At 39.9% G+C, this 26,072-nt stretch overlaps 1 protein-coding gene across 1 annotated transcript; it reads left to right on the top strand.

Annotated features, from left to right (window-relative positions):
• Positions 1–1,267: 1,267 nt before the first annotated feature.
• LOC108699105 (CD48 antigen) lies at positions 1,268–18,764 on the top strand. The gene is made up of 6 exons (XM_041573971.1): positions 1,268–1,314; positions 1,466–1,670; positions 15,729–15,822; positions 16,085–16,405; positions 17,479–17,775; positions 18,667–18,764. Exons 1-6 carry the CDS (start codon positions 1,268–1,270, stop codon positions 18,762–18,764), a joined length of 1,062 nt encoding a protein of 353 aa, XP_041429905.1.
• The last annotated feature ends 7,308 nt before the right edge of the window (positions 18,765–26,072 follow it).

Here is a 26,072-nt window from a genome sequence, read left to right as displayed (position 1 = left end):
GATCAGGCTGGACGAAAAAAGGGCAGTGTTGGACTGGGCTGTTGGGACACCGGCCCAGACCTGCCCCCCCCGCCCTATAAAGAAACAAACCTGTATGCAATGTCCGCGCATGCGCCAGGTCAAGGGATCACATCCCCATTGACTGCCAGCAGGGCCCTTAGTTTGCAGCTCCGGTGGGCCCCCAAAGCTCCAGTCTGACCCCGACAAAGGCCCAAAACATGTTGTGAAGTTGTCTATAATAATGTATAAACACAGCAGACATTCTGCTTTATGAGTGTTCTCCTCAATCTCATGCTCAATCTCCTCAATCCCATGCTCACGGCCCAGGCCTAGAGCGGCAAGATTTTAGGGGTGGCATACACTCAGCAGCAATCTAAGGAGCACTCGGGACGCATAGTCCTGTACACTGAATCGCCAGTGCTCCAGTGCTAGGACCGAGCAGCCTAGGGGTGCCCAAGACCGAAATCTGAGCCTGCAAAAAATCCTTCTAAACAGCACAGCAGGCAGCGGTCAGAGCATCATTAATAACAGCTGTTGCTCTTAGCCACCTACCTGCTAGTTGATGCTAACCCCAAACAAGGATTTATATGTGGCCAGAATTGTGCTTGCCTCTCTTGAATATACAGTCATATGAAAAAGTTTGGGAACCCCTCTCAGCCTGCATAATAAATTACTCCACTTTCAACAAAAAAGATAGTGGCATGTCTTTCATTTCCCAGGAACATCTGAGTACTGGGGTGTTTTCTGAACAAAGATTTTTAGTGAAGCAGTATTCAGTTGTATGAAAGTAAATCAAATGTGAAAAACTGGCTGTGCAAAAATGTGTGTATACTTGTAATTTTGCTAATTTGAATGCATGTAACTGCTCAATACTGATTACTGGCAAAACCAAATTGGTTGAATTAGCTCATTAAGCCTTGAACTTCATAGGGAGGTGTGTCCAATCATGAGAAAAGGTATTTAAGGTGGCCAATTGCAAGTTCTGCTTCTGTTTGACTCTCCACTGAAGAGCGACAGCATGGGATCCTCAAAGCAACAAGATCTGAAAACAAAGATTTTTAGAAGTAACATGGTTTAGGGGAAGTCTACAAAAAGCTATGTCAGAGGTTTAAACTGTCAGTTTCAACTGTAAGGAATGTACCGTATATACTCGTGTATAAGCCGAGTTTTTCAGCACCCAAAATGTGCTGAAAAAATTGACCTCGGCTTATACTCGGGTAAGTATGGTACAATGATAGAAAAACCTATTGTAGATGAAATACGGTAGATGGCAGAAGACAGCTGCCTCACCGGTAAATTTGCAGAGAACTACCGGTATTAGAAACTTTCTCAGCACAAGGGGGAGAGAGGAGAGGAGGCGCCGCCATGAGCGATGCATGCTGGGAAATAAAGCGACATGGGGGCGCAGCTTGAATTCCAAGATCCCACGGAGTGTGAAAGTCTGAGGTAACCCCTCTCCCTGCAGTCCGTCCCTCCCTCAGCCTGCGTCAACACCGCTGCCGCCTCCCAGGGATGAGGTAAGGGGCTGGCAGGAGGCGAGAAAGCGAGGAAATTGCAGGCTCCCAGTTTCCAGGAAGATGGACAGCTACCCTCCCGCCACCTTTACCGACCCGCTGGTTCCTGCGTTCCCCGCAGCCTGGGCCTATGAACGGAGCGCCGCCGGGACCCAGGTAAGAGCAGGCGCACAGCAAAGTCCTACGACTGGGGCCTTTTCTTTCTAAACAAGCTAACAGTACAGGGAGCGGCTTAAAAGAGTGCGGTGGTAGCAACAACCACTACAGGCCGGGGATCCTCCCTCACTTGCAGGCCTGAGCAACCCTCCAGGTGTTCCCTGTCACTCAACCCGTGTATGTGCCAGTTATTGTTGCGCTTGTACCTGCTTCCCTATGTTGTGCAGTTCCTATAGTGCAGCTGGAAGTCTACAGGTTGGACACCCTGGCTCTGCATTAATATATGTTATCAGCCTTGTCATTATTGTGTGGGGAGTGTGTGTATATAGTATATGTGTGTGTCTTTGTATGATGGTGTGGGTAGAGAGTTTGTGTGTGTATATAGTATATGTGTGGGGAGTTTGTGTGTATAGTATGTGTGTGTGATTATTTTGTGGGAAGAGTGTGTGTGTAAAGTATATGTGTGTCTATGTGTGTATAATTGCTAGTGGAAAGTATATTTTGTCTCAGCTGAAAAATATCTGTAATATAAATCCACTGGGGGGGGACAAATTTTCAGTGATTTAGTTTGCGCTGTAGTGATTGTAGCATAAAGGGTCTTAGTTGTGTCTAGGCTTATACACAAGTCAATAAGTTTACCCAGTTTTTCTAGGTAAAATTAGGTACCTCGGCTTATACACGGGTCGGCTTATACACGAGTACGGTACCTTGGTCTGTGGACAATGCCTTTTGGCAGTCCATATCTGCACATAATCTCCTAAACTGCTTATTGGCATTGGTCTCCAGCGAAGCCTTTGCCTCTGGTCAAGCTTCTAGCCAACCAGAGAATTGATCAACAAAAACAAGTACACATTCAAAAATGCAACACTTAGATAACTGAATGTAATCTATCTATAACATCTGGAATGAATATATTGCTTTAGTAGGATGCTTAACAGGTGTTGGAACAGTTTTACCCAGATTATGTTGTGCACAAATAGGTCTACATCTGGCATTAAGCATTTGTTCCTTCTTTTCAGACATACCTTGGTTCTGAAGACCTGGTAAAACACTGCTAGAGGCAACCGGTAGAACAGATTCTTTTACATTAATAGCTATGTAGATTATGCCAAGTACATTAACTTAGTATAATGAGGTCATAATACCTAGTGGGTACCTGATACTTAGTGATAGTGATTGCTGATGGAAGCAATAGAACTTTGATCAGGCAATAATTTATACAATAAATCAAAACTTAGAGAGGCAGTATATGCTTATATTCTGACTGTTGGCAAATAAAGAGACACATATAAATACAAAAGATCCTTCATTCTGAGCAGAAAAGATTGCTTGTTAAAAGACATGAAAATACTCCTGGTTGTAGCTTAATGATCAGGACTAAATAGTGTCTGAAAACTGAACAGATAAGAGTTCTGTTATCACAGGCTTTTTCCTTAACCAGGGGGTAGTTGTTGCACAAATACACTTCCCCCCTTCCATAAACATGAAGATATATTTCACTGATATGTCTACCTTGAGGTGTTTGCCAACTGAGGCCCAAAATGGCAGATTTTTATCTGGCACCTCTAGGTGCAGGTGCTGAGATAGTCAACAAGAATGGATATTAAACTATATTGCCCTACCCATGAAACTAAAGCTTGCCATACACATGAAGATATATTTCACCAATATGGTCACCTTAAAGGGATTCTGTCGTGATTTTTATGGTGTAATTTTTCATTTCTAAATTACATTGTTTACATCTCAAATAGTTCACTCTAGTTTTTATTAGTTGTAATATTGGTGTGTAGGTGCATCTCAGGTAATTTTGCCTGGTCATGTGCTTTCAGAAAGAGCCAGCACTTCACAATGGAACTGCTTTCTGGCAGGCTGTTTCTCCTATTAAATGTAAATGAAGGAGTCACAGTTAGACATGGATTTTTACTATTGAGTGCTGTTCTTAGATCTACCAGGGAGTTGTTATTGTGTGTCAGGGAACTGTTATCTGGTAACCTTCCCATTGTTCTACTGATAACTTTTCCGAAATCCGCCCGCATTTAAAAGGCTAAAGGAGCAGCCGGGCAGCAGATTTTCCACCTACGGAGAATCTGCAGTGTATTACATCTTCTGAGCCTAGCCTAAAGAGTGACTGAAGTTTACCAGTGCACAAGTAACATGACTGGGGGCACCTGGGAAACTGACAACATGTCTAGCCCCATGCCAGACTTCAGAATTAAATATAAAAATATCTGCTCTTTTGAAAAATGGATTTCAGTGTAGAATTCTGCTGGTGCAGCACTATTAACTGATATGTTTAGAAATAAACATGTTTTCCAGTGACAGAATCTCTTTAAGGTGCAGGTGCTGAGATGTTCAACAAGAATGTATGGTAAAAAAGATTGGCCAACCCTTGAACCCAAGGTGCTAGGGGTAAAATTGTCAATAAAATCACAATCACATACCTCCCAACTGTCCCTTTTTTGGAGGGACAGTCCCTCTTTTGACAGCTCAACCCGCAGTCCCTCATTTGTACTGGAAAGTCCCTCTTTTCTACGCACTGAACAGCCAGAAAAAGAAACAAAGTTTCTCACTTAATTGGCTTTTAGCAGAGAGCCCAGAACAGCTAACAGGTGCAAATAAGATACTTTGTAACAATTTTGAGACACAAAAACACAGTTTAGATAAGGAGAAATATTTTCAAACTTTCATAACCTGCCAAAATTTGTAAAACAAACATGGTAATTAGGGGGTGTGGCCACAGAAAGGGGTGTGGTCAAAAAAATTGCTGCGCTACGTGCGGGAAAAATTTTTTTGTCCCTCTTTTTACTTCCAAAATGTTGGGAGGTATGCAATCACAATCTTCAGTTCATATGCCTCGAATTTGATGAAATAAGAATGGAGATTCCCTATAAAATGGCCACCTGAACAGGACAGACTACTATAATGTGTAAGTAAGACAGCAAGCTTGTTCAGTGTTCAATTCCAGCGAGAGCACTGCCTGCAAGAAATGTGTATGTTTTCATATGGGTTTCAACCCACATAGTCAATGGCTCGTGATAAAATTGTCAGTTGTGACATCAATTTGATAGGGACCTTAGAATGTAAATTGTGTATAATAATATGTTGTACTATATAAATAAATCAGATTAATTCACTTTAGGGGAAGGGCTAGCAATCTTGCCCCTTTTCCCTGCACACTAAAAAATACTGACTCTCTCCACAACTGTCAGAAATGTTTTGGCTTTCAGACTGCTCTCTGCTGCCACCAGGTGGTGTTTAGCATATCTACTAGTCTTTTGGAGGTTTTTAATGTTTAGTTATTTAATTACTTATCACTTACTTAAGTCATAAGGCCTCTCCCATATTTGGCTTATAAGTAGGGTTGTCACCTAACCCCTTAAATACCAGCCATATATCAAATCCAGATCCTGCATGGATAATTACTAATTCATATAGATGCATGTAGCAGACTGAACTTATTTATGTGCAGCCATGCAGCTAAAGCAATTGCTTACTTGCCATTTGGATTCTATACGTGGCTGGTATTAAAGGGGTGAGGTAGAAACCCTACTTATAAGCATCCAGGGAACAACACAAAATCGAACCATGTTAGCAAACCGGAGTTTCCTTCTGAGGCAACTTCAGGGAGATTAGTTGCCCGCAGTAGCGAAGATTTATCGCATTCGACTAAATCTCCCCATGTACCACCACCCTAAGGCGACACACACAGTGCTATAGTTCTGGGGCTCATTTATGAACACTGGGCAATTCTGCACCATTGTACTTACCCCTAGTGATGGGCGCGTTTATTCGCCAGGCGCAAATTCTCGGCGAATTTCCACGTTTTCACCACGTGAAATTCTCGAATTTACCACCAATATTACCGGTGAAAATTGAATAGTTGCTGGCGACAATTCAGAGGCCGGCGACAATTAGCAGAAGCCCATTGACTTTAATGGGCGCCCGCATCAACTTTGACAATTTGCCGGTGTCAAAATTGGCATTTCGCAGATTTTTCGGGAAATTCGCTAAATTCGTGACGAAGCAGAACGGGACAAATTCGCCCATCACTACTTACCCCTACAACCAATTAGCCATTTAGTTTACTTTTTACATTAATGCATTGGAGAGATATATAGGGATGTCGCGGACTGTTCGCCCGCGAACTAGTTCGCGCGAACATCGGGTGTTCACGTCCGCCGAATGTTTGCGAACGTCGCGTGACGTTCGCCAATTTGGGTTCGCCTTAGCTGGCGCTTATTTTTGACCTCTCACCCCAGACCAGCAGATACATGGCAGCCAATCAGGAAGCTCTCCCTCCTGGACCACCCCCACACCCCCTGGACCATTCCCCTTACATATATAAACTGAAGCCCTGCAGCGTTTTTTCATTCTGCCTGTGTGTGCTTGGAAGAGCTAGTGTAGGGAGAGAGCTGTTAGTGATTTGAGGGACAGTTGATAGTAAGTTTGCTGGCTAGTAATCTACTTGATACTGCTCTGTATTGTAGGGACAGAAGTCTGCAGGGATTTGAGGGACATTTTAGGTTAGGTAGCTTTGCTGGCTAGTAATCTACCTTCTACTGCAGTGCTCTGTATGTAGCTGCTGTGGGCACTGATCTCTTCTGATCTCATCTGCTGACTGCTGTAATAACCCAATAGTCCTTGTAAGGACTGCTTTTATTTTCTTTTTTGTTTTTTTACTTTGCTACTGTAAGAGCCCAGTGCTATTAGTCTAGCTGTGTTGGGGTGGGGAGTGGGACTGGTGTGCTGCTCCTAGTAGTTCAGCACCAACCAGAGTAATTTTTTTTTTTAATATATATATATATTTTTTTATTTTACTTATCTCACTGTTCTTTAACGTGTCCAGTGCTGTTTGCTGTTCTTCATAGTAGTGCACCAATAGTAGTGCACTTGCAGGCATTATTTGCCCAGTGTGTTCTTCAAACAACGGCCACCTAGCTGTGTGAGCTTGTTCACATTCTGTCTAAATATCAATAATAATACCGTCTCCAGAAACACCACCTGAGTGACGTTTTTCAAGCAGCAATAATATATTCCGTATCCACTGCTGTAGTAGTGTATACGTTGACCTTGCAGGCATTGTTTCAATTTGTTTGCCCAGTGTGTTCTTCATTTTCAAGCAATGGCCACCTAGCTGTGTGAGCTTGTTCACATTCTGTCTAAATATCAATAATAATAACTTCTCCAGAAACATCACCTGAGTGACGTAGTGTGATTTCTGCCCTTTACAGCAAAAAACGCAACGCTGTGTCAACAATGTATTTTTCAGAAACATTTTTGCCCTTGATCCCCCTCTGGCATGTCACTGTCCAGGTCGTTGCACCCTTTAAACAACTTTAAAATCATTTTTCTGGCCAGAAATGTCTTTTCTAGCTTTTAAAATTCGCCTTCCCATTGAAGTCTATGGGGTTCGCGACGTTCGCGAACCGTTCGCATTTTTGTCCGGAAGTTCGCGAACATGTTAGCGAACATTTTTTCCGACGTTCGCTACATCCCTAGAGATATAGGGCAAAATAGTAATAAGTAATTTACTCCATCAGTATCTGAGGATACAGTTGGGGTCATTTAGAAACAATGGGCACATTTTCTCCTGGGCTGTAACCCATGTAACCAATCAGAAGATTGCATTTAGTCCTTATCCTGCAGCTGACTGAAAAAAGATAATCACTGATTGGTTGCTATGGGTTACTGCCCAGGGGCAACATTTGCCCAGTGGTTATAGATGAGCTCCAGTATTTTCTATAGAACCTACAAAATAAAAAAAAATATAATTTAAAATAAATTACAAGTGAAAAAATGATTATCAACAGTTAAACACCATTCTATGTGATAGTTTTTACTTAGCATTAGGGTGCTACAGGAGTAATTCTGGATCTAAAGCTACCCCCAAGCTACATTTCCGGTTTAATAATCATTTGGAGCTGGAGCTGCCAATTAACATGAACTTTATTTGACTCTCTGGGTATGAGTTTAGGGTGGAATTATGAGCTGTTGGTTTATAGTTATTTAGTTATTAGGTCTTGGAACACCAATGACTACATAAAGTATACAGTGACATTCAAAGGCATTTTGTTTTCATATTATTGTACTTTTAATTATATCCCATATATCACATAGTCATAATTACAGAATATCCCAGCATCTCAGCCATAAAGCAAGGAAGAACTGAAAAAAATCAATATAGAATTAACATATTACGTATACAGTATATTTTATAGCCTTATGGTGACTGTATTTTTATATACAGGTGTGGGATCCGTTATTCGGAAACCTGTTATCCAGAAAGCTGCAAATTATGGGAAGGCCATCTACCATAGTGACAATTATAATTCTATTTTTTTTTAAATGATTTAATTTTTATCTGTAAAAATGAAACCATTGCCTTGTACTAGGTGGTAACTGAGCTGCACGGATCCATATTGGCGGCTAAATAATTCTATTGGGTTTATTTAATGTTTAAATCATTTTCAGCAGACTTACGGTATAGTGATCCAAATTATGGAAAGACCCCTTCTATAGGGATGTCGCGGACTGTTCGCCCGCGAACTAATTCGCGCGAACATCGACTATTCGCGTTCGGCGAATGTTCGCGAACGTCGCGCGACGTTCGCCAATTTGGGTTCGCCTTAGCTGGCGCTTATTTTTGCCCTCTCACCCCAGACCAGCAGATACATGGCAGCCAATCAGGAAGCTCTCCCTCCTGGACCACCCCCACACCCCCTGGACCACTCCCCTTCCATATATAAACTGAAGCCCTGCAGCGTTTTTTCATTCTGCCTGTGTGTGCTTGGAAGAGCTAGTGTAGGGAGAGAGCTGTTAGTGATTTGAGGGACAGTTGATAGTAACTTTGCTGGCTAGTAATCTACTTGATACTGCTCTGTATTGTAGGGACAGAACTCTGCAGGGATTTGAGGGACATTTTAGGTTAGGTAGCTTTGCTGGCTAGTAATCTACCTTCTACTGCAGTGCTCTGTATGTAGCTGCTGTGGGCAGCTGTCCTGCTGCTGATCTCTCATCTGCATCTGTTCTTCAAACAACTGCCACCTAGCTGTGTGATCTTTTTCACATTCTGTCTAAATATCAATAATAATACCGTCTCCAGAAACACCACCTGAGTGACGTTTTCCAAGCAGCAATAATATATTCCGTATCCACTGCTGTAGTGTATACGTTGCCCTTGCAGGCATTGTTTGCCCAGTCTTTAACCAAGTGCCACCTAGCTGTGTGAGCTTTTTCACATTCCGTGTCCAGAAACATCACCTGAGTGACGTAGTGTGATTTCTGCCCTTTACAGCACAAAACGCAGCGCTGTGTCAACAATGGATTTTTCAGATACATTTTTGCCCTTGATCCCCCTCTGGCATGCCACTGTCCAGGTCGTTGCACCCTTTAAACAACTTTAAAATCATTTTTCTGGCCAGAAATGTCTTTTCTAGCTTTTAAAATTCGCCTTCCAATTGAAGTCTATGGGGTTCGCGACGTTCGCGAACTATTCGCATGTTTTGTCGCAAGTTCGCGAATATGTTCGCGAACATTTTTTCCGCCGTTCGCTACATCCCTACCCTTCTACGGAAAACCTCAGGTTCCAAGCATTCTGGATAATATATCGGTATATTAATGAGTATGACAGTAGTGGAAATTTGCGGAACTGACCTGAAAGAAGCTGGAGGGAAAGCAGCAGAGGCAGCAAAACGGGTTGATATGTCGATAAATGATGTTGCATGGTCTCTGTATCTCGGTGCAGAGCTGCACAATAACAAAGTACAATAAATAAAGCGATGTAAAATGAAAGGAAATGTTTGTTGATGTGACAAAGGAAATGGTCATTGCAGGTGGTTTGTATTAAATGAACGGAGGCAGGTTATAATAATGTGGAAAAGGTGCACACACTGCATCTGACAGTTGTGTTGTTTTTGTGGTTTAGAAGATGACGTGGTGGGACAAGTTGTAAAATAATATTGACCTTGTGTAAAGCGTGAGTATTTTATTTCTTTTTTTTGTAACTTAGATTTTTATTGGTTTTACAAAAGTCACATTAAACATTGCAACATTACACTTCTGTAGGTCAGCATATACAATGGATACAGATAAGGGTACAGACAAGCAAATAAATAAAACCAGGAGAGAAACCCAGTACACCACAGCAGTCGTCAGAGTGATTAGATGTGTGCTAAGTCGAAATAGAACCGGTACTCTATTTCCGGGACAGCCTGTACTAGTGCACTTCACTAATTTAAATTATATAACGGCACACCAAGGCTCTCACGCCTAGCTGGTAGATGGGGGGTGGATTCCTTGCGTCCCATTGGCAACTAAACCTCTCAAATCCCATATGTCCCAAATATTAGTGAACCGATCCATAGTGTTAGATACCATTGCAATACCTGCTTCAAAGGCTCTGTTTGCATTAATTCTAGTGAGTATTTTATTTCTACTTTTATTATTAAATAGCACCATCAGAATAACAGTGCTGTGCAGAGAATTTTTTGTTGTTTACAGAGTGGATTTGTATTAACATACACACACACACACACACACACGGCACCACAACGTATGTACAGAGTCTAATGGACACAAACGGGGGAATGTAATAAAAATCGCTAACGGAAAAACTATTCCTTTGTGCGAACAAATTTTGCTTTGTCCGAATTTAATATAGCTTTTGCGAGCCCGGAAACTGTTTAGCGACCACTTCCAACAGTGAAAGACCGTTTGCGAATTTTATAGTTTGCGCCAATGCGCAGTCAATGTAATAAAACTTCTTACTGAAAAAGTCGTTATGTTTGCTCCAAAAGATTACGACACCTTCAAGCACTTGTTATGAGTGCCCAATTAAAATTCGCAATGTGCAATTAAAATTCGCAATGCAATAACAGTTTAAGGAACAATATTACATTGCGAGATGTTGCGAATTGTTTTGCTCTTTGCGACTTTTATTACGTTCCCCTGAAAGGCTCTTTATTGGCATTAACACCAGCCTTAATTGGTTGTGCTAAAAAATGCTAATGCACATTATGATAGGAAGGGAAAGTTGCACCTTGTGTACAATGTGAGAAAGACTCGAGTACAGGTATGGGACATGTTATCCAGAATGCTCAGGACCTGGAGTTTTCAGGATAATGGATCTTCATATCGTAAGTCTACTAGAAAATCATCTAAACGTTAAGGGGCAGATTTATCAAGAGTCGAAGTGAAAAATTGAATCAAATTCAAATTTTCATTTTTTTTTTTATGGCCAAAACTTTCAAATTTGACTAGGGAATTGTTAAAATTAGATTCAATTTTTTTTTTTTAATTCAAATTCGACTTTCAAGATTTATCATACACTGGCCGTTTAAGAACTCAAATTCGACTATTCGCCACCTAAAACCTGCAAATTGCTGTTTTAGTCAACGGAAGACGTCCTGGGATCAATTTGGAGTTGTTTGCAGCCTTCCTGACAATCGATGTTTTTTCAGAGAAAAACTTGAATCAAGTTTTTTAAATTCAAATCGAATTTGATTTAAATTTGATTCGAGTTTTCGGGTCGATCCTATTCGCTCGAGTTTTGAAAATTTGATTTTCTTAATAAATTTCGACTGGTTGAATTTTGAGTTCATGGGAGTTTATGGGAGTTTTTAAAAACGCATATGAATTCGAAATTCGACTTTGATAAATGTGCCTCTAAATAAACCCAATAGGCTGGTTTTGCTTCCAATAAGGATTAATTGTATCTTAGTTGGGATCAAGTACAAGCTACTGTTTTATTATAACACAGAAAAAGGGAATAGTTTTTAAAAATGTGGATTATATGTATAAAAATGGAGTCTATGGGAGACTGCCTTTCTATAATTCAAAACTTTCTGGATAACGGGTTTCCAAATAATGGATCCCATACCTGTATTTTATTTCTACTTTTATTATTAATTAGTATTGTTATATAACACAGTACTGGACAGTGAATATTTTGTTCTTTACATAGTGGATTTGTAAAATCAAACACACACACCCCAAACACACATAGGTCAGCTTCATTAGAAGACATATAACCTAATTTTGGGCAACCAGAACACCCAGAGGAAATACACAGATATGAGGAGGAGACTATACAAACTCCAAATAGATAGGACACCACCTCTAACACAAATTTTCTTGGCCTGGTGCTGCAACGTATATACAGAGCTTAATAGACACAAGGGCAAATTCACTAAGATTCGTTGTTGCGCCAGCTTCCGCTTCGCCGCACTTCGCCAGGCGTATTTTCGCCAATGCTACGCAAATTCACTAAAATCCGAAGTTCACTCAGGGGAAGCGTAAGGTTGCGAAGTTGCGCTAGTGTTAATTCGCCAAGAAAAGCGAAGTTACGCTAGCGATGGTTAATTTGCATACGGCGCCAAATTGAAGTTACAATGGAGGTATATGTAGCAGCACTACACAAGCCTGGGAAACCTTCAAAACGTCAAATAAAATGTTTATTTTGCCCTACACATGTGCCCACTGTATAGTTAAGTTGCCATGAGTCAGGAAATGTAGGGGGGAAGGAGGGGAGCCCCAAAAATTTTTTTGATCTTTTTCAGCCTATCACCCATAAAAAAAGAAAAGACGCCAGCGTTTTTTGGGACTTAGAAAAAATTTTAACTTTTTTTGAAGCAATCCCTATCTACTCTAATGTACTTCACCTGGTCTGAGGTGGCGAAGGAAGTCTGGCGTAAAAGGTAGCGTTCAGAAAAAGTGTGTAGTTACGTCCGTTGCGCAAATTCGCCAGGCGTAAGGGTGCGAAGTAACACTAGCGAATTTACACCAGCGTCCGTTAGTAAATCGTCGAATCAACGAAAAAGCGCTACGCTAGGGAATTAACGCTAACGTTAGGCACTTCGTCCTTTAGTGAATTTGCCCCAAAGACTCTGTATCGGTACTAGTCTAAAAATGCTAATTTTGCACCCACATTATTGAATCTCAGTTGCAGAAAGATAAATGCTGCATCATGGATAAAAGACTGGGAGAGTTGCGTCCAAATTACACACTTTGCAACAAATGCTGCTTTGGAAAATGAGTCCTCTAGTTTTTTTTTCTTCTATTAAACCATTTGTCATCCACCTCTCATTATAAACATTAACATAGTTTGATGGCAGAATTCCACTAACAAGCCTCTGGAATGAAAAGCGCTGTAATAAGTAAATACCAGCTTTCCCCTCCCACAGAAACAATGACTAGGGGCCAACATGTGAGTCTGGTGTGTGTGTACAATGAATACTGTGTGTGTGTGTATAAGTGTGTGTGTGTGTATAAGTGTGTGGCAAAACCAAGAATCTACGGAGTTCACTTCTATTCCCCCAGGGGCAGATAAGAACACTCATAAGCTTGTTAAACAATTATGTTTGAGGTTTCTCAGCTGCAGATTTATAACCTTCTTGTGACTTACCAAAGCTCATTTACACTACTGGCCCGTCCCACAGAGCTCATTCAGATAACATTTCTGTCTGCTGTGCTCTGCAATACAGAAAATTGAAAGCAATTAAAAAAATAATTATTTCTGATAAATTATTAGCAAATGCTGATTTCTTATTGATGCTATTAATTACCCTATAGTTGCACCAAGCTCCATTGCTAGGGTTGCCACCTTTTCTGGAAAAAAATACCGGCCTTCCTATATATTTATCTTAATAACATTGGGATAACCATCATTTTTACCAGCCAGGCCAGTAAAATACCAGCCAGGTGGTAGCCCTATCCATTGCCTCTGTCCTGTCTCTCTGACCTGAGTTGTAGAAGCCTTGGAAGTTACATCTCTCGCCTTGGGCTGAAACATGCCCTACAAGTTACACAACCTGTTTGGTGGCCTGGGTGCTGCTTGCTCAGTTGACGTTGGAAATATTTCTCCTTTTGAGAATTATTTTGGATTAGTGACCTGGAGGTGAAAGCTGTTGGAGTGTGGGAATCGGGATATATACCTGAAGCAAAATATTGCCATGGTGATGCTGGTGATAGAGCCTTAACATGAGAATTATTTTGGATAAGTGGCAAACACTGATGGAGTGTGGGCTTCGGGTATAGGTCCAGATATATTGTCTCAGTAAGATTCACAGTTTAAGACTGAAATTTAACACGAGGATTATTTTTTTCATACACTTTAGTTGTTCAAGATATCACCGTATAAAACTCAGAGTCTTGTTCATTGGAATAGTACTGGATGGGGCCTGACATTGTATCCCGTTGCCATAGTAAGTCGGGTAAACAGAAAATTGTTGTGTGGCCTTTACTTGCCAGTTACTTCCTAATCAGGTGCATATTCTATTGTTCACTAGTGATTAAAATGTTTATACAAAAGGTTCGAGTGTAGTTAGAGTAAATAACGCAGGAAGCTGAAGCATTCACACGTCGGACCCTCTGTACTGTGTGTTGAAAGGGTGTGATCACTTTAGCACATCTGAAACAAACAGTTTTTGACATGAAAGCGGGTTTGACCTGGTAATTTTTCTCACTATAACATTTACTGGGTTTAACACTCCAGAGGAAGTTAATGTGCTGTCTTATGTAACACAGAAACAGGATCAGGTTGAAAAAGACTTGCATCAATCAAGTTCTACCGTTTTGCCTTTGTGAATCCTGCCTGCTATTTGACCCCATGGAAGGAGAGAACCCTATCTGCAGCCTCTCCAATGACCCATAGAGGGGTAAAAAATTCCAAGATGGCATTCAAACCAGCCCCTGGTACTAAGACCTAACTTCAGTAACTCATTTCCCACTTGCTAAACACCATCCAACCCCTTCTTAAAGCTATCTAATGTATCAGCCTGTACCACTGATTCAGGGAGACAATTCCACATCTTCACAGCTCTCACTGTAACATTGAGATAACGCCTATTTTCTTAATCAGAATGGGTGACAGCTGGAAAGACCTACTGGTAAATAAATCATTAGAGAGATTATTTTATGATCCCCTTATATATTTATACATAGTTATCATATCACCCCTTAAGCGCCTCTTCTCCAGCGTGAACATCCCCAATTTGGTCAGTCTTTCCTCATTGCTAAGATTTTCAATACCTTTTATCAGCTTAGTTGCCCTTCTCTGTACCCTCTCTAATACAATAATGTCCTGTTTGAGTGATGGAGACCAAAACTGTACGGCATATTCTAGATGGGGCCTCTGTAAAGGGAAAGAATGTCCTTTTCCTCCTACAAACACCCCTTTTTTGATACAGGGCAATACTTTGATGGCATCTCCCCCACCAGGCAGAGAAATTTTTGCCAGTTTGTGGTGGGCTCAATTACCCTGGAATTCAGGGAAAATATGTTGTAAATGTAACATAGTGAATTGCACATTATTTTGCACTTCCTTAAATGGCCCATACTGTCGAACATGACACACTGTGCCAGATTCAATTCAGTGAGAAAAAGTTATCTCATGGTTTATCACGTGAAAAGTCATGGACAAGATTCAGGCAGGTTAAAAAAAAGTTAAAAGGTTGAACTTGATGGATATGTGTGTATTTTATTTTCAACCAAACTTACTATGTTACTATGACTTCAATAGAGTTTTCTCGTGATAAACTGTAAAAAGAAACGTTTTTCTGTATTGAATTGCAACACAAATTGAATCTCGTCCATGACTTTTCATGTGGCCCACTGCCAAATAGCACTGATCTGTTTATTCAGTTAGTGGAAGTGAATAGCTCTGTGACCCCACTCACTTTATTCCAAACCAATAGCCTGTCTGAATAAAGATTTGTCCCATGGACCAGTGCTATCCTTTTTCCTATTTCTAATGGGTGTTTGCTGTGCAGTAGACACCTCAATATCTCTCTTATCTATACAGTGTACATCTGTTGACTCCCATGGATTAAAAATAATATTCATTTTACCTGTGTGTCCTTGTGCTGCTATTTCACTGTACAACAAAACAATCTGCTGGGGTCTATATCAGATCAGATCATTTGTGAACCTTAAATAATTCATACTTCATCCCCCTATTACTGCCCAGCCTCCAACAGTGTTTGCAGAGAAGGTCTGTAATAAAGTACGATCAGTGCATTTCCTTTTATCTTATATTCTGTCTCTGCCTCACCCACACTGTAGAAACCCCTGAGCCCAGACACACATAACATGCAGGGGAAGACGTCTGAAGGGATCACAATTCTATTGATGTTGCTGTCTCTCCTTTTGGTTTCAGGTCAGGACAATGTTATATGGAAACTTTTTTAAATGCAGTTTTTTAGCATCTTGGCAGCAGATCAAAACATATTTACTGATTAAATCCAATTATCTGACAAATCAATCAACCTGTAATGTAGGTGTTGCTTCTCTGTAAGGACTAGTATAGAGGAGAATACTTAAAATGAACTTACCTCTCTATTGTGTTTGTAACAATTGGAACTTCTAATGTTCTCAATGTAAAAGTAATGAGTATGTTTAATTGCTATTGTCCCCTACAGGAAGACAAGAGGCTCCTCTCCAGGTGACCGGACTCCTAAACCAGTCTGTCTCCTTATCACACCACCTGCAGCAGACGGTCCCGTTAAAAAGAGTAGTCTGGGAACTGGAACATAATGGAGATGCCTTCAAACTGGCAGAGTACAAGGATTCCAGTTTAATCATACAGAACAGTCGATTTGCTAACCGCCTGGAAGCATCTCACGGGGGTACGACGTTGAGAATCCGAGAGCTGAGGATGGAGGACAGTGAGGTCTATAAATCGTTAATTACTTTTAGAAACGCGGATATAAAAACAGTGTATTTTAATCTCACCGTCTATGGTATGTATTTTACCAATGAGTCAGAAATGTTTTCCCAGGTTTAAGGTCACCGTATAATCATAAAAAAACACAAGATTAATGTTTTAAGATAAGTGTTCATTAATAAGGCGATGCCACTTAATAAAATTAAAAATAAAAAGAGCATGTCTATATATATATATCATATTTATAATATATTTATATTATACACTTAGATATGTTAGTTTGTTTTTATAATTAACGTTGGTCCATATCAGGATTAATGGCACAATTTAATTGTACATGTATAATAATGTAGTACATGACCTAAATAGACTTCCTTATGATGCCCCACATAGGTTATTTATTGCAAGACCAGCACTATGAGTTCATGAGAGATTGCTGGTATCTCAACAGTCTTTGACACACGCTATCTTTGGGTAAAGTTGACACAACTGTGGGTAGACCAGCCATTGCTGGGTCCATAAAACAAATACCTGTGGCTCTTCACTATGACCCAAAGGAGCAAATGTTATATTTGTAAGAGGTTCTAGTATGAAAACAAGGGTTCTAATGTCAGCCCTGACCCTTATTAAAATTGTGCTATGTGATGCTGTGTTGCAGTTAAGATGTAAAATCTATTTTTCCAGCCTTCTCTCTGATATCCCAGAATTCTTGCAGTGTGGGCACTATGCTCTCTTAATTCTGCATCTGATGTAGTGCAGTGCCAGTCCTTTGGCTTCACGGACACTCTCTCCACCACTCTGAAGTTGGATGGTTTTTCAGCAGCTCCACCTCACTTCCCCTAATGTCCACTTGATAGAATTTAGCCAAGATGCACAATATCTGCCTATAAAGACACGGTTATCATCAATATATCTGGGACTCAGACTTGGTGTCCATGAGTACCTAGTTCTATGACACTAGTTCAAATGTTCCTATTGGAGGTGGTACCCCCATGATGTAAGCAAGACCATCACATTCATGCATCTGATTCTCAAGTACACTAGAATAATTTATTTAAATTTAATAAAGTTACATTGTTTCTATTACACTGATTGACCTTCACATTGATATTGTGGGTAATTTGTATTAATATTTTTAATTTAAAACAGAACCAGTTCCTGTGCCAAATATAGAAATTGAAGCAGTGACTGACAATAAGACCTGGTGTAATTTTACTCTTCATTGTTCCGTTCCAAGAAACGTATCACCGGGGTCTGTCAGTTGGCTGTACAGATATGAAGGCTCTGAGTACCAACATTATACTGGGAGAAGCACAGTGGAGATATCACTGCAGAATATGATGGATAATATGGAACTGCTATGTTTGGTACAAAACCCAGGAGATAAAAAGAATCAAAGTGTTTATGTACATGACATCTGCCTTTATTCCATGTGGTCCGTCTTTGGTAAGTAGAGCAAGTATGGGTAACTTCATTCAATTTGATTTGTTTTTTGAATCCAGTGACATCCACAAAAAATATATTGGTCCCATCAATGTAAACACATATAGAAGCACCAGAAAAAACGTTGGGTTTGGGTGCCTTGCCCGAAACCTAAAGCTGGAGGGAGTTGGATCACACCATATATTAGGAGATTAAGCAAGCACTAAAAGATCCAATGATGACAGGTTATAGTAAAAGAAAAGGTTTATTTTTTATTAAGGTTTGTACGTCTATACAAGCCTTACGTGTTTCATGCTGCAAGGCACTTAATCATAGGCTATCAAAGCGTAAAGCATTGATATTAGTCATGTAATCATACCAAGGTGCTAATAACACTATTACAGTCAATACATGGTGGTATGGAGATAGGCTTTCAAAACCCAGTCCTCTTCTGGTGACTCTGGTGACAACCCTGTATCTGAATTTAGTCAGTGGTGGCCCCCATGGTATATTATGGGCTGAGCTTCCACTGTCCTCCACAGGACCACCACAGGAGAGAGTCAAGTGCCCAGCATACAGTTTTATAGTTATAAAATCCAAACAATTATGTATTGGGAATACAATTTAGTGCCACAACCCACAGGTTCAGTAGGCAGAAAACATACACGGCTTTATGTCCTTGTAGCAGTTAATCTGGATTAAAAAATTAAGGGAAGCCTCTTCTTGTCCTTTATGATCCTGCTCCATGCCTAGAGGGTTACCTAGCTACTACCAATCATGGCTTCACATGGAGCTGGAGCTATATATAAATGCAAGTAGTACTGATATTATCATAGAAACAATAATACAACTTTCATACTTTGCCCGGACTGCAGGCTGGAACAATATCAATCAACGATTTTTTTTTTATTACAGGTAAAACATGCTGGATTAAACTGTATTTATTTCTCCCCATTCTCGCTATACTGACTATTATTTTGCTGCTGGTTACAAAAAAGACGTCTTTACAATAAAAAGTATATGGAGTTATTTTTCCTTATTAAAATGTATCAAATGTTTTCAAACAAATTACCTTTCACTGTTTTACCTCTTTGGTTGTGTGAATTAACTTGATTTATATAATGTAAGAGTATAAAGAATATATAAATCAGCCCCAACATCAGTAATGCTATAAGGTACCATTAGCATTTGAGCTGTACATCTATCTATTGCAAGCCATATCTTCAGTCCTAATAGATGTAATGAGTATTCAGTTGTAAGAAAAAAATGTGAGATTGAGAAAAAGTTATCTCATGGCTTATCATGTGAAAACTCATAGACAAGATTCAATACAGTTCCAGTTTTTTTCCGTAGACTTCAATTGAGTTTAATGTGATAAACAGGGCCAGATTAAATTCAGTGAGAAAAAGGTTGAAAACTGTACGAGATTCAATTTGAGATGCAATTTATTTCAGAAAAACTTATCTCCCTGTTTATCACATGAAAACTCTGTGGAAGTCTATGGGAAAAAACGGTGAAGTGAATAAGGAGAAAAGTTTTTCTCCTCAAATGTAATCTTATCCATGAGTTTTCATGTGAAAAATCATGAGACAACTTTTTTTTCACTGAATGGAATCTGACCCACGGTGAGATAAGATTTTCTGAATTGAATTGCATCTCAAATTGAATCTTGTCCATTACTTTTCACATGAAAAAACCTTTTCTCACTGAATTGAATCTGGCCCTAAATATGCTCTAGAACAGTGATCCCCAACCAGTAGCTCGTGAGCAACATGTTGCTCTCCATCCCCTTGGATGTTGCTCCCAGTGGCCTCAAAGCAGGTGATTATCTTTGAATTCCAGGCTTGGAAGCAAGTTTTAATTGCATAAAAACAATAATAAAAATTTAGTGCCAAGTAGAGCCTCTTGTAGGCTGCCACTCTTGTCAGTCCACATAGGGGCTACCAAATAGTCAATCCCAGCACTTATTTGGCACCCCAAGGGACTTTTTCATGCTTGTGTTGCTCCCCAACTCTTTTTACATTTGAATGTGGCTCATGAGTAAAAAAAGGTTGGGGACCCCTGCTCTAGAATATGATGGTAAAGGTGATTAACCTGATACTTTAGAGCAGGGGTCCCCAACCTTTTTAACCCTGAGCAACATTCAAATCTAAAAAGAGTTGGGCAGCAACACAAGCATGAAAAATGTTCCTGGGTGGTGCCAAATAAGGGCTGTGATTGGCTATTGGTAGCCCCTATGTGGTCTGGCAGCCTACAAGAAGCTCCATTTGGCAATATATCTGTTTTTTATACAACAAAAACTTGCATCCAAGCCTGTAATTCAAAAATAAGCACCTGCATCAGAGCCAGGGACATAGCCCTACCTTTAAAGGCCACAGGTTCTTGAAATTTTTGTGAGGACCTAGAAGGAGGCTAAACTAGGACACCCGTCGGCAGGTACTTGAATACTGGAACACAATTTATTGAAGCATAGTTAAGTTACAAGGCAAGGTAGAAGGTAAGCGCTGGCACAGGTAGGGATAACAGGTCTTTATCAAAAATAAGGTGCAAAACACTCAAAGTATGAAAGTGGATAAGAGGAAGCGACAGGATTAGAAGTACCTACCTTAAGCAATGTGTCCATCAGTATGGATACCAATTGGCGATGTCATTGGAATCATTGGGCCCTTTTATATGTGCACTTGAACTGGTCCCATGACATGCTGACTTAATGGTGCCATCTCTACATTAGCTAATGCTAAAAGGGGTGCCAGATATCCAGGAAGTATCTGCACCTCTACCAACACCTCACAATTGTGTGGAATTAGTCAATGTATCTGCAGTCTAGAGTTGAGCATATCCCATTGTAGATTATGCTTCTAAATTGACAGTAAGGAAAGTGAGGTGATATTAGAAAATTATTGCAATTACAGGTCATTAATGAGGACGACTTGAATGTGTATAAACCCACAAATGGTATCATCAGAGTTCTACAGCTTTCAAAAACAGCAGCTGCTCTGCTTGACCTTGTTTTCTGTGAGATGAAACCACAAGGCACAGCTATTAACTATGCATTTTTTATGTCAGGTTTTCCTCCCCGCTATACATTACTGAATTGAAAGAGAATTCAACATTTTAAAATGTTTAAAATGTTTGGGGTGTCCAATGCAATGCCAAGAGAGGCTCAACTTCAATTTAGTTAGAAATGTGTTATTTATTAAACATTATTTAGCATCCATGCTAACTCTAGAATTATAGTAGAGTGATTCTTATGGCCATGTATGTATATATATATGTGTTAGGGATGCACCGAATCGAGGATTCGGTTCGGGATTCAGCCTTTTTCAACAGGATTCAGATTCGGCCAAATCCTTGTGCCTAGCCGAACTGAATCCTTATTTACATATTGTGGGGAGGGCGGGATTTCACGTGACTTTTTGTTACAAAACAAGGAAGTAAACCAATTTTTTTACACTTTTTTCTTTCCTGTCCCTAATTTGCATATGCAAATTAGGATTCGGATTTGGTTCGGTATTCGGTCAAATCTTCCAAGATGGATTCGGGGATTCGCTCGAATCCAAAATAGTGGATTCAGTGCATCCCTAATATGTGTAACCTTTTCGGGGGCCCAAACCAAATGTCCAATTGAAAAGTGGGGTGTGAAGAAAGGCCTTTAGAATGAACAGTATTTTGGAGCACTTTGCAATTGTTTTCGCCCATAATTTAATTGCATTGTCAGATTCCCAAACTTGCCCCCTACCAGTCCACATTGCTGGCACAAAGGTAATTGCTAGCACACTGTTATACATTACTGAATTGAAAGAGAATTCAAAACTTTTAAATGTTAAAAATGTTTGGGGACCCCAAAGCAATGCCAAGGGAGGCCCAACTTCAATTTAGTTAGACATTTAGGGGCCGATTCACTAACTTCGAGTGAAGGATTCGAAGTTAAAAAACTTCGAATTTCAAAGTTTTTTTGGGGCTACTTCGACCTTCGACTACGACTTCGACTATGAATCAAAGGATTCGAACTAAAAATCGTTCGACTATTCAACCATTCGATAGTCGAAGTACTGCCTCTTTAAAAAAAACTTCGACCCCCTAGTTCGCCATCTAAAAGCTACCGAACTCAATGTTAGGGAAGGTCCCCATAGGCTTGGCTAACTTTTTTTGATCGCAGGAATAATCCTTCGATCGAACGATCGTACTATTTGCGCTAAATCCTTCGACTTCGATATTCGAAGTCGAAGGATTTTAATTCCTAGTCGAATATCGAGGGTTAATTAACCCTCGATATTCGAACCTTAGTGAATCGGCCCCTTAGTGTTTTAGCTACCTCTAGAATTACCCTACTATAATTCTAGCTACCTCTAGAATTATAGTAGGGTAGCGGATTGAAGGAATGGCATGTTACATGCCAAACATCCCACACTAATATGGGGAGATTGTGGATGCACACCTAAGGCCAATTTCAAAAAGTATAAAGCCCTGTCTAAGTAATTCAAGTAAATATGCCAGTGCATGTAATTTTGAAACAGGGTTTTTTTGTTACAAAGTTATGATCATAATATTGATAAGCCACCATACCACGTCAAGGTAAAACCCCACATGGTGGTCCCTAACTTATTTATCTTTAGTCATAGTAAACAAGGTACATTACCTCTCTGTAGTAACAATTCTTTAAGTAAACATCTCCAGTGCTTTGGTTTCAAACTCTGTGCTAGATCCTCCCCCGCCAACTGCTGAGCGGCTTTTAAGAGGGAGAGACTGCCTTAACCAACGCCCATTTTAGAAAAGTAAAAGTCAGGTGTTGTAATTAAAAACAAAGTAGAGTGATATGTGCAGTTGCACAATAGTGTGTATACATGTGTAAGTGAAATGTGAAGGTGTGTATGGTAGTGGTAAGGGAAAGTGTATGTGTATTTGGGAGTATGTATGTAAGAAAGCATAGAATTAAAGAGTGTAAAGAAGAGCTAAATGAAAGACACAATAAGTGTGTGTGTACATAGAGAAGTGTCTAATGGGACGTTGGTTTTTTCACGGCTAGATCCTCCCATGCCGCTAGCATTTATGGCTTTTAAGAGAGAGCGATTGCACAAACCAAGGCACAACAAGTGAGGGGGACCACCAAAAATATAAAGGGGTGGGTATGAGGGTGCAATAACCACATGAGCTTAGCCAAAGCTTCCGGCAAATACATAAATATGGGGGGGTTGTGGATGCACACCTGAGGCCAATTTCAAAAAGTATAAAGCCCTGTCTAAGTAATTCAAGTAAATATGCCAGTGCATGTAATTTTGAAACAGGGTTTTTTTTGTTACAAAGTTATGATCATAATATTGATAAGCCACCATACCACGTCAAGGTAAAACCCCACATGGTGGTCCCTAACTTATTTATCTTTAATCATAGTAAAAAAGGTACATTACCTCTCTGTAGTAACAATTCTTTATGTTTGTGCAATCGCTCTCTCTTAAAAGCCATAGATGCTAGCGGCATGGGAGGATCTAGCCGTGAAAAAACCAACGTCCCATTAGACACTTCTCTATGTACACACACACTTATTGTGTCTTTCATTTAGCTCTTCTTTACACTCTTTAATTCTATGCTTTCTTACATACATACTCCCAAATACACATACACTTTCCCTTACCACTACCATACACACCTTCACATTTCACTTACACATGTATACACACTATTGTGCAACTGCACATATCACTCTACTTTGTTTTTAATTACAACACCTGACTTTTACTTTTCTAAAATGGGCGTTGGTTAAGGCAGTCTCTCCCTCTTAAAAGCCGCTCAGCAGTTGGCGGGGGAGGATCTAGCACAGAGTTTGAAACCAAAGCACAGGAGATTTTTACATAAAGAATTGTTACTACAGAGAGGTAATGTACCTTTTTTACTATGATTAAAGATAAATAAGTTAGGGACCACCATGTGGGGTTTTACCTTGACGTGGTATGGTGGCTTATCAATATTATGATCATAACTTTGTAACAAAAAAAAACCCTGTTTCAAAATTACATGCACTGGCATATTTACTTGAATTACTTAGACAGGGCTTTATACTTTTTGAAATTGGCCTCAGGTGTGCATCCACAACCCCCCCATAAACATCCCACACTGTCACAGTTATATTTTAAAAGCAGCTTCCAATGAACATGGAAAGTAAGCGCAACTAAAACTTCTTGGAACGATTTATGAATGCAGAATATGACTGGAATTTGTTGTTCTTTACATAAAGACGATACGTTTGTCAGAATAAAAAGTACTTATATGTCCTCAAAACAATGTTTCACACTTATTTATAAGTGCATTCTAAGGTAGAATGAGTGGGTAATAAATAATTCCATTTTTATAAGATTATTGAGTGAGTTATTGCATTTGCTATGGGGAGTTTATTTCATGTACGGGAAACTGCACTTGTGTTTTGATCCAAATAGGGTGCATTTATTTTAGTGGTATATTTCAGTGGGTGGTTCATCAATTCTGGAGCGCCTATCTAAAGTGGTGTTTGCGTCTATTTCAAGTCTGGTGTGCCCAACGTTAGGGGTCCCCACACCCTGCCATGTACCTTGTTCTCCTCAATCATGATGACTTTGGTGAGGTGGAAGATCAGGAAGCATTGCAAAGAAGTCTCAGGCAGGGAGCGGGTCTGGGTTGACAGGGCCCACTGGGTTTTTTCCTAGTGTCCCACCAGCCCAGTCTGACCCTGGGTGTGACTTTTGATGCAACATGTCATGGGAACCAGGGATCCCCAGTGTCAGCAGGTCCAGCTGTGCAATATTTATCAGAAGAAGCAGGATGGATGCATTGGCAACCACATGGAGGTGCAGAAGGTTTTCCTATTGCTATTTTTATACCGAAAAAATTATTATCAAATGTGTACTGCAAATTTAAAAAAAAATGATCAGAGTCGTTAAGATTGGTTAAAAGAACTTGTGCTTCTAATGTTCTGTTAATCAAGTGCAAATGGACCATATTGGTTTGTTGGAGGTTATTTAGAAAATGAGAGAAAGAGACATCTGTGATATAGACATTAGACAACCCAACCATAGAAACAAGGGATCCCTACAGATACAAACAATTTGGCTGTATAAATACCGGTAGTCAAGCGGAACAAAGCAGAAATCACTGTACAAAAGAATGAGTGCAGCTGTGCAAAGTGATTTTATGGCTCTATAAACAGGTTTATAATTTCCTAACATATGACCTTTTGTAATGATAAATATGCATGCCATCCGAAATTCCTTCCTTTTTCCCAGAATGTGGAGCTCACGTGTACTTGTTTAAAAGCACAGGTGTGTCAGATTGTTAGTTACATTATGTTATGCCCGCAGTCACACCCCCAGGATCAAGGTTGGACTTTTCTACTTCTGTTTTAAATGGCATGTGTTCTGTTGAGCAACTTACATTTTTGCACAACCCCAGACTTAATGGTGTTACACTCACTTTCCCCATTCATATCGGCACTTAAAGGATAAGTAAACCTTTTTTTTCACTTTTAATAAATATAAAAGATAAGCAGACTGCAAAACATGTGAAGGCTTCTTTACAAAGTCAGGGCATAGTACAATTTATACATCATAAAATATACATATAAAGGCTTCTTTAAAACACAGGGCATAATGTAAACTTCAGATTAGAAAATATACATATAAAGAATTATTTGAGGCAGTGCATAGTGTAAAGTGCAGTGTTTGGAGGCAAATTGTCATTTTTTGTTCCCATATTGTATAATTCTAGTATCACTCTGTTATATGTGTATAGCGGGCCATGTGCCAGTACAAATACTAAGTAGCTTATTGCATTGGGGAATCGTGAGCAAGTTGCAGATAACAATGTGAGAGTGCCAGAGCAGACAGAGTTAATAACAGCATTAGTGTGTGATTCGCTCGGCACAAGTCAGTACTTATATATCATAAAAATGGAAATAAATAAACCAATTATTGTTACTTTTCAAAAGTGCTACGTTTTTTACTTCTTGTGAACAAGAGCTGTTTGTTTTGACGTGTGTCTTTTTTTGATGGTTTCATTTGCCTTGTAGCTGCTCTTCTCTCTTCTAAATTCTCACAATGGGTGTTCCCTTTGTTTATCAGTGCCACACCCAACAGCCACCTCTGTATTAATCATCATCACACAATCCCTCATGCTGCGTGTTTAAGCTCCTTGCCAAGAGTTAGTGTCTATAGGGTATGCTTCCCATATCCTTCTTGATTCATAAGGCACTTGTAAAAACATACATGTATGGGTTTCATTATCTGGAATCCCCGTTATCCAGAAAGCTCCAAATTATAGGAAGGCCATCTCTCACAGGGTCTATTTTATCCAAC

Source organism: Xenopus laevis, chromosome 8L (genome assembly GCF_017654675.1).
Source record: "Xenopus laevis strain J_2021 chromosome 8L, Xenopus_laevis_v10.1, whole genome shotgun sequence".
Lineage (NCBI taxonomy): Eukaryota > Metazoa > Chordata > Amphibia > Anura > Pipidae > Xenopus > Xenopus laevis.
The sequence above is the reverse complement of the archived record's forward strand: the minus strand, read 5'-3'. Positions and strand labels throughout refer to the sequence as shown.